The sequence below is a fragment of the Rhinatrema bivittatum genome, chromosome 7 (assembly GCF_901001135.1).
Source record: "Rhinatrema bivittatum chromosome 7, aRhiBiv1.1, whole genome shotgun sequence".
Lineage (NCBI taxonomy): Eukaryota > Metazoa > Chordata > Amphibia > Gymnophiona > Rhinatrematidae > Rhinatrema > Rhinatrema bivittatum.
The window spans coordinates 129,025,786-129,038,421 of record NC_042621.1 but is presented as its reverse complement, the minus strand read 5'-3'; the positions used below and the strand labels follow the sequence as shown (position 1 = coordinate 129,038,421).

Below are 12,636 nucleotides of genomic sequence, written 5' to 3'. Positions count from 1 at the left end.
TCTTTTTTTTGGCTCGTTATGGCTTGGGGGTCTGTCTTATCCTGTGTCCCTAATGAGGCTGGTGTTAAGGTCCTCACACATTCTAATAGAGCCACATAACTGATATTGAGTAACTTTAGCTTTCTGTTTTTTTTTCTTTTTCGTTTCAAAAACCTTTTTCAGGTCAGGTTGCCAGGCCCATCCACCGCCGATTTTGCCTTTTCTGCAAGTCTGAAGTTCTGCATGGTTTAGTTCAATGGAATTCTGCTGGCGCGAAAACAGATGTGCGCATGCTCATTTTTGCATCTAAGGGACCCTGCAGCTGGAGTTCCTGAAGGTTAGGCGCTTTGGGGGAGCTAGGAAGGGCCACTGTACCTGATAGAAAGGAGTCAGAGAAAGATAAAGTCAGGAGATGGGACTGGAAGGGGGTTAAACTGGGGGTGTGCCCTAAGGAAATGTCTCTACAGATGGGATGGAGGATGCATAGAACAGCTGCCCAGCTGGGTGTGGTGGGGAGCACAAGCCATATTGGAATTCAGAAAAGCCTGGGATAAGAGAGGGGAAAAAAAAACAGGGAGGTGAGGGTTTCAAGTGGAGTCTGGGAAGACAAGCAGACCTGGTTGGGCCTCACAATCTTAACCTGCGGTCGGGTTCTCTTTTCCGCTGGAGTCTCGGAGCAGCAGGTGTTGGTTTGAGGCTGTCTTGAAGCCAGGACGGCTGGGATGCAGGCATTTCCCTATGTAGAAGCTGAGAACAGGATTTGCCTGAGAGAGTGGGCCTTTGCGCTGTGGGCTTCTGCTTCCTCTTTGAATGAAATGGGAAAACATGGATTTCTTCCTGACTGACATGGTAAACAAAGTCAGAGCTGAAAAAGGCCTGCCCATGCAGAGAGCAGTGTATAGTGGTTCATGAAAAGCTTTCAGCTTTAATGCATTCTCCTCCTTCCACCTCTCCTTTTCTTTCTCTGTCTCTAGTCTCACCTTTTGGCTTTCTTCCCTGGCTTGGTTTAGCTGTCACTTCCTGAGCTTGGAGATCTCCGCTTGCTCTGGGCACGCTCCTCTTCCTGCTGACTACACCTAGGGTTTTCCCTCCGGCAGGCTGGGGCCAGGCCGCCAGTGCTCACGTGTCTGTGCTATCATTTCCAGTAGTGCTGGTAATTTAGGGACTTTCCTCAGACTCTCTGCTCATCTTGTCTGTCTTATGGCGGTTTTCAGCTGCCTGCTCTGGCTTCCAGCCTCACTTGTGCTCGTCTCCAGCTGGGTTAGGACTGAGGGAGCCTGGAGGAGAGCTCAGCCAGCACCCCCACCCACCCCCCAGTTCCCTGCCCCAGGTTGTTAGTGTGCAGCTGATTTCAAATGCAAGGTTAGGAAAGCTCTGGCTGTTGGTTACATTTGAGACCCTTTCGTTACCAGGCACCTCTCTCCCTCTCGATACCAAGGCAGCCGGAAGGCATAGAGTGCTTTTCTCATCACTACCACCAAGCCTGTGAGGTAAACTGAACTGGAAGCCCAGGACACCCCTTGAAAGTCTCCACAGCTGAAATGGATGAGTCCTTTGACACAGTAAGTGGTTTGTTCTGCTCAGCTCCTCCTTTCTCCCTCTTTCCTGTTTGATGCATTATCTTGATGAGGAGGATTCTGTGTTCTGTGCCAAGCACACAGTTGCAATGCAGGTGTCTCCTTGTCTGGAATCAAATTTATTTATTTTTTTATTTTACAGATTTTTATAGCCCGGGGCACGTAGGCAACATCACCTCGGTTTACATTCAAACATTAATTCAGCATATCGCTTTACAATGTAACATAGTAACTGAAATAATATAATTCCATGTAGAACTTTGTATAACAAAATAAAAGTAAAAAAATGAGTGTCTGAGGAAATAAACTACGATGAATAAAATAGGATTCGGTTCATTAATAGTAGGCTTTTTTGAATAACCATGTTTTTAAGTTTTGTTTAAATTTTTTGTGGCAAAGTTCCTGGCGTAATTTGGAGGGCATGGTGTGGTCATGGTCAAATCTTCTGTTGTACTGATTGCAGATCCAAGGATATATGTTTAGGGTTTTTTTTCTAATGGACATGAGCTTTTTGTGTCATGATCTGTCTGAAAGCTTATGCACAACAGTGTCTCTAAAAATGCAAAATTATTTGTGCTGAACCAGTCAAATATATTACACCGCCTGGTGATAGTCAAGGCAGGCGTAAAGTTACAACTTGGATAAAATTCCGCCCACCTTCTCGAGAAGTGAGCTGTAGTGTGTGTTCTCTCCCTCACATCCAGGGCTTTAATCTTTATATGTTATGGTGCATTTTTATTGGCCCAGCATAGGAATAAGCTTGTGCTATGTGAGCCTCCAAGACTACGTAGGTCTCTTCGTTGTGACTGCTTGTTTGAAGGGTGGAGGAGGCAAGTGGGAATTGGGATTGGCCTTAGGAGAAGCTTGGCGGCGGCTGCTGGTGGTCAGGTAACATCTCATCAGGATTGTATATATTACCTGAGTTCTGGACATGAAAGTAGGATCAGTATCCCCCCTTGCGGGATGTAGTAGGAGCAGGGCTGGATTTAAGAACATAAGATGTGCCACGTTGGGTCAGACCAAGTTCCGTCGAACTTAGCGTCCTGTCTGACGGTGACCAGTCTAGGTCCCAAGTACTTGGCAGATGCCATAAAGTAGATCCTAATTCCTGTTACTGCCAGGGATAGCAGTAGCTTTCTTTTAGTCTGTTTAGCTAATAATGTTATGGATCTTTCTTTTAGGAACTTGTTCAAACCTCTCTTTTAAACCTCGCAATGTTAATTGCCTTGATCATGTCCTCTGGCAACAGATTCCACAGCTTGACTAGAGCGCTGAGTGAAAAAGGACTTTTTACGATTTGTGTTGAATCTGCTGGTTGTTAGTTTCATAGAGCATCCCCTTGTTTTAGTGTTGTTTGAAAAGGTTAAAAACCGTCCTTTATTTATCCATTCCACCTCACTCATGTTATTAACTTGCGTCCCCTCTCAGCTGTTTCTCTTCCAAGATGTTGAGCCCTAACCTGTGTAGCCTCTCATCTTTAGAGAGCTGTTCCATCCCCTTTATTATTTTTGTCAGTCTCTTCTATACCTTTTCTAGTTCTGTTATCTTTTTTTTTTTAGTTGGGGTGACCAGAACTGCACACAGTACTAGAGGTGCGGTTGTACACCAAGGATCTGTTCAGAGGCAATATACAGTATTTTTCTCCATTTTATTCTCCGTTCTGTTTTGGATCATGCCTAACACTCTCTTTGCTTTTTTGACTGCTACTACAATATATCGTGCACAAGGACTCTGAGGCCCTTTTCCTGATTGATTCCTAATAAGGAACCCCCGCATCGTGATTATTTTTTCCCCACTGTGCACGATTTTGTTCTTTTTTGCGCATTACATTTCATCCGCCATTTAGATAATCTGTCTCCGGCATACTTTGATACGGGTGGCTTGGGTGCGCTGTTGAATATAGTACTCTATCGGGAAGTTAGCCAGATAACTTGGCTCTGCCCCTGGAAGGCCTCTGAGTTATCCAGCTAAAGTTTATCTGGCCAATAACTTAGCTGGGTAAGCTGGAGACGTTCCGCATGCCGGGGAGTTTTACATTCCTCTGAATATTGATGTGTTAATATCCTTGTGCCTTGCTTCACAAGCCACTGCTGTTTTAACAGCTTTGAATAATTTTGAGTCCTCTGCAGATCTGGTCACCTCACTTTCTGCTCCCTGTTCCAGAACATTTATGAATGTCAAACAGCACAGGTTCCTGAACAGAGCCCTGTGTTAATCCACTATTGACCTATTTGGAAAACTAACCATTTAGTCCTAATCTCTGTTTCCACAATAGGACACTGCCTCCTCTCCCATGACTTTTTAATTTCCCGAAGAGTCTCTCATGGGGAAAATCCAGATACACTATATCAACTAGCTCAACTTTATCTCCGTGTTTTATTTACACCTTCAAACATTCTAAAAGATTGGAAAGGGTAGACATTGCTTTTTCTAAAACCATGTTCACACTTCCCCCACTAAGCCATATCTGTGTGGCCAGCAATTTTGTTTTTAAAAATAGCTTCCATCATTTCACCCAGCACCAACGTCTGGATCACCGGTCTATAGTTTCCTGGTTCATCTCAGAGCCCTTCTTAAAAATTGGACTTATATTGGTCACTTTCCAGTCTTCAGGTACTGTGGCTGTTTTAAATGATAGGTTACAGATTACTAGTAACAGGTCTGCAGTTTCATGTTTTGAGTTCTTTCAGAACCCTGGGAGGAATACCAACTAGATCCAGTGATTTGTTACTCTTTAATTTGTCAGTTTTTGTCTATTACATCTTCCAGTTTCAAAGTGGTTTGCTTTAGTTGTTCAGAATCATCACGGTTAAAGAATGTTTCTGGTGTGAATATGTCCCCAGCATCCTTTGCAGTAAAGACCAAGGCATAGAATTAATTTAGTTTTTCTGCGTCCCTTTTACCCCTCTGTCACCTAAGGGTCCAAACTAACACACAGGCTTCTTGCTTTGAATGCACTTGAAAAAGGGAGCCCTTGCATTTAGTGGCTGCATGAGGTTCCAACGAGGTATCCTGGGTAATGGTAGAAATGCGGCCTACTTCATGAGCAAAGGGGCAGGTGTCCGAATGCATTAGAAAACTGGTAATGTAAAAGAGGATTCTGCTCTTGCTTAGCTAGGCCAGCTGCTTCAGCTCACTGGCAGGGTCTTTGGGTTGAAGCCATAAAGCTATAAGTTCTGTTTCTAAGTAGCTTGGTTGGGATGATGATGCTGTGCCACGGAGGGGTGCCGTGGTGAATGTGCTACTCACAAGGACGCTTCTTCTGCCCTTTGTCTCTTCTTTAGCCCCTGGATGGCCTTGGCTATGATGACTTGCACTTTACGATTGATGGAAAGGAGCCAATGATGGAGACCAGTAAGTGATGCTGCAGATGTTATGAGAGGTGTGTGTGTGTGTGTGTGATTCTGTGTACCAGCATGAGGTACATGGGGTACATATGTGATGCCATAAAAAGTGTGTTGCCCTCCATTTTGGTGGTAGGGGTTTCGGGCTGCTGAGAGAGGTGAAATGGTGTGCAGAGGTCCTGTGCAACCCGAGAGCGCTGGCAGCCAGGCCTGTGTGGGCAGGAGTTGGGACTGGTAATCCCAGTTTTGAGGCTTAAGTTTCTACATACAAGTGCAGTCTTGACACCTGCTAAAATTCCCCCTTCATAGGAAAATCCAAGAAGATATTGAAAAAGTCCACAGCGGCCATGTTCTTAGTCATCATGTGACATTGAGAGCACACATTAGAGACAAACCAATAATAGTGAAAGAAGACAGTAAAAATCAGACGCGCGCATGAATAATTACTGTAATTTCCTTATGTTGCTGGATTCTTGCCATTCAGTCACAAGGGTCCTTTTTTTTTTTTTTTTTCTTCTTCTTCTTCTTCTTCTCGTTTTTTCCAGCTGAAGGACCATATCTTCTGATCATTGAACAGCCCAAACAGGTGTGTGTACCGGAATCACAGTGGGAAATTCAGTTTGGTCAGACTGGAGTACCCAGTCCCTCTTCACAGAGAATGCTGCTCCAGTATCTATCTCTATGGTGACTCCACCAGGTAGAAACTAAGGCGGTGCTGTTCCCTCTTAGTAACCACTGCAGGTGCCATAAATTCCTTCACAGCCTGCATCTCCTAGACTATTCCTTACAGCATCCCCTGGGGGGGAGAGGCTAGGACTGCAGGATCAACAGCTGCCTCATAGCCAATGACTCCTACACCTTCCCACCAGTGACACCACAAAAATTACTCTCCCGCAGCCAGCTATGTGTACAGTATTCTTTGTGGTGAACAGAAGGGCAGTTTAGTGCATCTTTTCTGGCGTTTCATTGCCTGGATCTGTTTTGGTGTCCAGGGGATTGGGATGGACTGACTCTATCCCGTGGCTCAGAGGCCACCTCTGAGGTGATTCTCGTGGAAATGTGGCTTGCATTTTTAACCTGAGCTCCCATTCTTCCTTTAGCGTGGTTTCCGCTTTCGCTATGGGTGCGAAGGGCCTTCACATGGCGGGCTACCAGGCGCATCCAGTGAAAAGGGGAGAAAGACGTTTCCCACTGTTAAGGTGAGCAGAGACGGGTTAAGATCCCTGGTGTGTGACTGTGGAGGAGAATCAAGGACCCTCCAAGTTGGTGGAATATCCAGAGGAGCTGATGTGCTTACTCTGGGAGGTGAGCATAGCCTGGAGAGCAGCACTGGGTGGGACTTGGTAGAGGAGGCAGTGTGGAAGAGGTTAGGCGGTATAGTTCCTGAGGACATGGGTTAGGAATTGCAGTGAGTGAATACACGTACCTTTCCCCTTTTTTAAATATCTGTTCCTGTTCTCTCAACTGAGTTTTGAGTAAAAGAAAGGAGGAGACCCAAACCTGTAACCGCAGAGAGTACTTCAAGTAATGGCTTAGTCAAGCAGGTATAGCTGTATGTGTGCATCTTCGTACTGGAACAGTGCGCAGGATGCTGCAGGGCCGGAGTGAGGAGCTTGATTGAGCTGTGGCTCATATCGGAGTAATGGGGAAGTATTGAGGGTTGAGTGGAAGTAATGTGTTTGAAGAAACGTCGGTGACACAAGGGAGGACGCTAGCATGTGGAGCTCTGCTGAATGGTGTGGGCAGCTGCCAGGGTATGTGTGTGTGTGAGCAGATGGGGCAGATCTGCTTTCCTTGCCCCCATAGCAAATGTTAACATAGTCTCCACCTTCATTCCCCCCCTACACATGCCGACGAATGCCGGTACCAATGGGACCTGCCCCTGCAGCATATGGAGAGCGAAGAGAGGAGGCCTACATGGCAATTGTGTGTCTGCATGTGGCAAAAATGCCCACACAAGACAATTTTAAATATTTCCAAGTCACATAATCCAATAAATACCACTGAAAATCTTTTCCTACTTCTGTTGTCTGAACTTTTTTTTCCTGATTTTGTTCTCGCTTTCTCCTCTGATTTCTTCTTGGGTCTCCACCCTTGATTTCTTTTCCTGTTTTTTGTTTCCCCCCCTCCCATTTTATCTTTTAATCCATGTTTGTCTCCCTTTCTATCTGACTTTCTGCTATTGATTTTTCTTCCCGTCTCTTCACTCCTTGTCCCCATTTTTATCTATCTCCCTCAATCTCTATCTTTTACCTCTATGGCGCCCTCCACCTCTATTATTTCCTTTCCCTGCATCTCCTCCTTTCCCTGTACGTACCCGGAGGAGGGTAAAAAAAAGGAACACAGCGACAGGGCCCCAGAATCTGAGTGGACACTTTGGCTCCCCAGTGCATTCAGCCTGGAGTGACAAAGACAGGCGCCTAGGGCTCCCTAATAATTACCATGGCTTCTGTCCTCCCTTCCCTGCCACCCAGTGTTTGCCAGTGGGCGGAGAAGTCAGAGAGGCACAGTGTTAACGTGAGAAAGTAAGAGTTGCAGTGTAAGTTCTTTGCTGACTGCGGTTTCCTACCTGTTGTGTGTGCCTCAGATATTTAATTACGTTGGCTTGGCCAAGATTGAAGTGGACCTTGTGACGCACACCCACCCTCCGAGAGTGCACGCCCACAGTTTGGTGGGGAAGCAGTGCAATGAGGCAGGCAGCTGTGTGGTGACTGTGGGACCCAAGGATATGACAGCACGGTATGTATTGTGGAGGCCTTGGCGCTCAGCCCTGTGCCAGCTCACAACCAGCTGAGCCTCCCTTGATGTGGGAGGCTGCATCTCCCCCCCTCTGGTTTTGTGCAGTGCCATAAATCAGCACTGTGCATACATGGGGTTTAGGACCTGTTTTTGGCTCGGTTGAAGGGCCTTTCGACTAGGCCTCTACTAACCTTCCCAGTTCCTTGGCTGTCTCATGCCCCTCCCGGCACTGTCCTAGAATACACGCATGTGATATTGCTTTGCGCTAGCATGCCAGCACTTTTAACAGGGCCATTCAATAAGTAATTTGCGTGTTTTAACTTTTTGATTTTGCTTCTCTCTCAGGTTCAATAACTTGGGCATCCTACATGTCACCAAGAAGAACCTGGCTGATATCATGAAGAAGAAGATGAAACAGCAGCTGCAGAAGGATCGTATTCAGAGCCAGAGGGTCTTGGGTATGTCTGGGGGCACCGACCTATTGCACCAGGTCACAGATCAGATGCAAATGACTTTAGACGTGCCCTTGGGGCTCAGACCTGCCACACACACAAGGCCCGACTCTCTTGTTTCTGGAGCTACCTGTCTTCCTCCTCCAGGAGGAGGACTGCCTTTGGTCAGAAATGGAGCTAGTTCCCCATGCTCTGTGTCCTACAAGTTGCCAGAGTCCTGCAGGTTTACTAGCTCCAAACCCTTTTGGGAAAGGTGTTGGGGGTTTGCTGTATTTGAGTCTGCCTCATTCTCCTGCACCTTGAGCTGATGTGGAAAAACATCACTCACGGCCCCAGCCAGCAGGGTGGCATCAGGCTGTGCTCTAACTTTTAGTGATGTGCCAGCTGCATCTGGCAGGGACAAACGGGCAGTCCTGAGGGACTCAACGAGTTCTCTTCTGCTGGCATCTTCCTTGTTTCTCTGGAGGCTTTTTGGATTCCTGGATTTGCCGGGTTTATTCTGCTTGTGACAGGCCCAAAATCCATTGCCACAGTACTTCACAGCAAGTTCTGTGAAAATCTGCCCCCAGGTCATCTGAATTGTTCTCATAATCTTAAAAGGGTAATTTTAAAAGTAATTACAAAATGGTGCTAAAACGTACAGAGCCTGCCAAAGAGGAGCAGATAGTCCCATCTTGATGATAATGTTTTGTGCGCATTGAAATCGATGGAGAAAGCAAGATGTCTGGGGAGAGCTTGGACTTTCTCTAACAGTCATGTAAGACTCCTGTCAGAAGAGAGATCCTGGGTGACATCCCGGCGGGACCTAGAACGTTTCTGTGCATCTGCTTTCTCCAACCCTCTGTCTTGCCCTCCCTGACAGAGACCGAGCTGCGGAAGATAGAGCAGGAGGTGAAGGAGCTGAAGAAGGTGATGGATTTGAGCATTGTGTGCCTTCGCTTTACTGCCTACCTCCCTGATGGCAGCGGAGCCTTCTCTCTGCCCCTGAGGCCCGTCATCTCCGACCCTATCCACGACAGCAGTAAGTGGTGCGCGAAGCCTTTCCTGTCTCCCTCGGCTTAGATTTATCTTCTTCTCTCTATTTCCTGCCTCCTGGGGTCCCCAGGGAGATTCCCCACAATCTCGGAGGTTGCTGGCATGAAGCACAAATTTTGTCCAAAGCTGCTTTTCTTCCCTTGCTTAATGCAAGGGAAAGGAGAGGGGATTCAGCATATGATTGGCAGTAATAAGGAAGGAAGGAATGGTGCTTTTGGAGACATGAGATAGAATAAAATAGCGTTAAGTTAGTTGTAGCAGATACTTAGGTTTCAGGTAGTTTCTGTCCCATCAGTGGAGTTTGTTTAAGTAATGTGGTCAGGGACTGGGAAAAAAGAGCTGTGACAATTCAATTTATGTCTGAGTTTTCTCTGTGGTGGGATAGGCCCTGGAAATATGGGGCTAGGGCAGAATAACAAAAGACAAGCCTTTGGTTAAATGATTTGCCCTGCTAGAGTACAGGAAGAGAGAAATGACGAGATGGAGGTAGCAGCTGCTTCAGGGCAAAAGGCAGCTAGCCCGAGCCTCCCCGTCTGTATCTCCCCTTACTCGTTGGGTCTCCTAGCGTGATGGAGCCATGGGCTTCTGATCATGGGCAGCCTGCACTGCTCTTCCACCACTCTGCACAGACCCGGCAGCAGTAGGAGCAGTAGTGTGACGTCATGGGGACATGACCAAGACAGTGCATGCTTGGTATCCCCACAGATATCCCCATCCTTCTCCTCCATGCGGTGCACACGAGGGGCGAGGCTTCTACAGCACGTGCTGCGCTACTGCTTCTGGGACCTTGGGAGAGACTGGCATTGGTGTGGGAGATCGGCAAGGACTAGATCAGGGCCTGGGAGAGAGCTGGGGGGGGGTGAGAACCTGTGCAAGGGGCGTGGCCACTGCAGGGTTTGATGCACAGGCCCTGTGCTGGCTTTCTCTGCTCTTGCCACTGCTGACTGAATATATCCGTCACCACCGGGCCTGTAAAAGCTGTAAAAGTATCATTGAGAGGATTAGAAGCAGGCCTGCAATCCTCTGTGCCCTTTTAAGGGGGCATGTCGGAAAGGGCACACTCTCCGTTTAAAAGAGCAGGAGCAGATAGGCCAGCTCTGCGCTTTGAACATAAGAAGTGCCGTGCTGGGTGAGGCCAAGGTGCATCGAGCCCAGCATATTCTGTCTTTCAGTGGCCAGTCTGGATCACAAGTTCCCGTCACATCTCCAGTTTTTGTTTTTTTTTTTTTAATCTCGCTCGAAGGGCTAAGCACAGACTTTCCCAAGTCAACCTGGCTATTAACTGTTTACGGACTTTTCCTTCAGCAACTTGTCCAATTCTCTTTTGACCCCCGCTAAGTTGCCTTGACCACCTCCTCTGGCAGCAGATTCCATAGCTTGCTGAATGAAAAAATGCTTCCTATGGTTTGTTTTAAATCTGGCGGTTGCTAATTTCCTGACACGTCCCCTAATCCTAGTGTTGTGCGACAGAATAAATAGCCGCTCATGATTTTATAAATCTCAATCATATCCCATCTGTCATCTCTTTTCCAAGCTAAAGAGCCGAAATCCTTTTAGCCTTTCTCCACAGGGGAAGCCTTTTTAGCACCTTTTCCTTCTCTGTACCTTTTCTGTGTCTATGATTTTTTTTTTCTTTGAGAAGATCTTTCACTTCTGCTTTCACAGTTTCTCAGTAGTGCTCCCCCCTTCTCCCAGAAAAGGGACCTTAGGAGGTCTCTCTCCCCAAACTCTGTGCCTGGAGTCCTGAAATTGGGATGAGATGCCCTAATAAGAGGGCGAGGGGTGAAAAGAGGGAGATCGAATATTTTGGAAGTGAAGCGGGGTGGGGGGGGGGGTGAGAGAGAGGTGGGAAAGGGGCGATGAAGGATTAAGGGACGGAGGAAGAGATGAGTGAGAACAGATACGGGAAAGGGGAATGGATGGAGGTCAGATAAGACATGGAGAGGAGGTGGACGTGAAAGCGTGATGGAGATGAAAGAATAGATATGGAGGTTGCAAAAGGAAGGGAAGGAGAGGGAGGAGGAATGAAAGACCGGGAAAGAGAGAGGAAAAAAGCATCAGGATAAGATACAAGCAAGCAAAACGGTGGGATCAGAAAAACACAAGTAGAAAAAATTGTCAATTCAACGACCATGTTCTGTGTAATTGAAAACATTTTAAATGAACTTGTAAGCAGAAATTGAGGTGCTGCTGCTCTGTTTGCACCAGGTCCTTCTTGGGGGAGACTTACATGCTGACTGTAACGTGCTCTCTGCCTCTGGCACCTCCACCCAGGCTCCCAGAGGTGAATAGTCCAAACGTGGGCTGTCAGAGAGGGGAGAGGGAGAAGAGCTGCAGCCATGCAGAGTACCTTTGGCATAGGTTATAGGAAAATCATGCTGAGTGGCTGAAGGAATGGCAGGTCACTCATCCATCTGTCGTGTGCTGGAGGAATCCTCCCATGTGGAGCTCTAGCAGCCTCTAGTGGCTTCTCCAGTTAACTGCAGCTGTATGTTAGAGACCGAGGAATCATGTGCTGAAAATCCATAATGTTTAACTGTTCAGTCAAGTGACATGTTCTCCTGATTAGAGAATACCGTTTTATAGATCTCAGCAGATTGTGAGCTAGCTTTTACTTCAGAGAGGGCTGCTGCTGGGCGTCTTAAGATGGACTGTCCAGCAATAAGTTGTGAGACAAGTGGATAGCACTGACTGTGCAGCTGCTGACAGAGGACTGACACGTGGGAAAACTTCCTATCCAGCCAGGTGGCCAGTTAGTCAGTCAGGGAGCATATGCAAATGCATAATGCCCCTGGGGTTCACCTCTGTGGCAGGCTCTGCAGCGCTGGGTGGCATTGCAGGAGTGTACAGCCCCCATGCCTTCCAACAGGGCAGGAGGATAGTGCAGAGGAGAAAGTAGTTATGGTGCATCAGGCTGTGAATAATATGCAAAATAAGTTTTCATCCTCATTTTAGGGTGTATGAGCTGTATTTTAGTGCTCTGGAAGGGTTTGGAGCAGGCTGAGGTCCCATTAGCTGGGTTTGGGGTGCTTCTCTGGTTTTGAGTTGTATCCCCTCATGAGGAGTCCGGCCCAGGTCTCCATTAGACATGAGAGGCATCTCCCCCCCTGCTGACCACTGCAGCAAGCTATGTTCTAAGTGTCTTTGTCTTTACTTTTTTTTCGATGCCATTATTAGAATCACCAGGAGCTTCAAACCTGAAGATCTCTCGCATGGATAAGACAGCAGGGTCTGTGCGGGGAGGGGACGAGGTGTACCTGCTCTGTGATAAGGTGCAAAAAGGTAAGGCATGCCAGGACTCCCAAGTTCAAATCCCAGCCAGGATGACTCCTTCTTCTCTTAGTGATTCTGCTGTTGGTGTAGTGACATCCCATCAGCTCCACTGCTGTTTATAGTGACAATCTTCTCCCTCTCTGTGTTGATACCCAGCACCTCTTTTTCTGGCTTGGTGGCAGGTGCAGTGATTCTCTTCCTCCCTCCCTTTTGGTGCTGTTACCTCCTTTCATATCC

General features: G+C 47.3%; 1 protein-coding gene across 4 annotated transcripts in view; it reads left to right on the top strand.

Annotated features, from left to right (window-relative positions):
• The window catches only part of NFKB2 (nuclear factor kappa B subunit 2), a 65,786-nt gene that overhangs the window by 27,017 nt on the left and 26,133 nt on the right, over positions 1-12,636 (top strand). For 2 of the 4 annotated variants that reach the window (XM_029609114.1, XM_029609115.1), the window contains 9 exons: positions 163-316; positions 1,392-1,541; positions 4,841-4,910; positions 5,446-5,486; positions 6,001-6,099; positions 7,488-7,639; positions 7,985-8,097; positions 8,954-9,112; positions 12,304-12,408. In XM_029609114.1, the coding sequence (XP_029464974.1) occupies positions 1,521-1,541; positions 4,841-4,910; positions 5,446-5,486; positions 6,001-6,099; positions 7,488-7,639; positions 7,985-8,097; positions 8,954-9,112; positions 12,304-12,408 (760 nt within the window). In that variant the 5' untranslated portion in view covers positions 163-316; positions 1,392-1,520. The remainder of the gene's footprint in view (positions 1-162; positions 317-1,391; positions 1,542-4,840; positions 4,911-5,445; positions 5,487-6,000; positions 6,100-7,487; positions 7,640-7,984; positions 8,098-8,953; positions 9,113-12,303; positions 12,409-12,636) is intronic. The other 2 variants (XM_029609113.1, XM_029609116.1) reach the window with 1 other exon arrangement.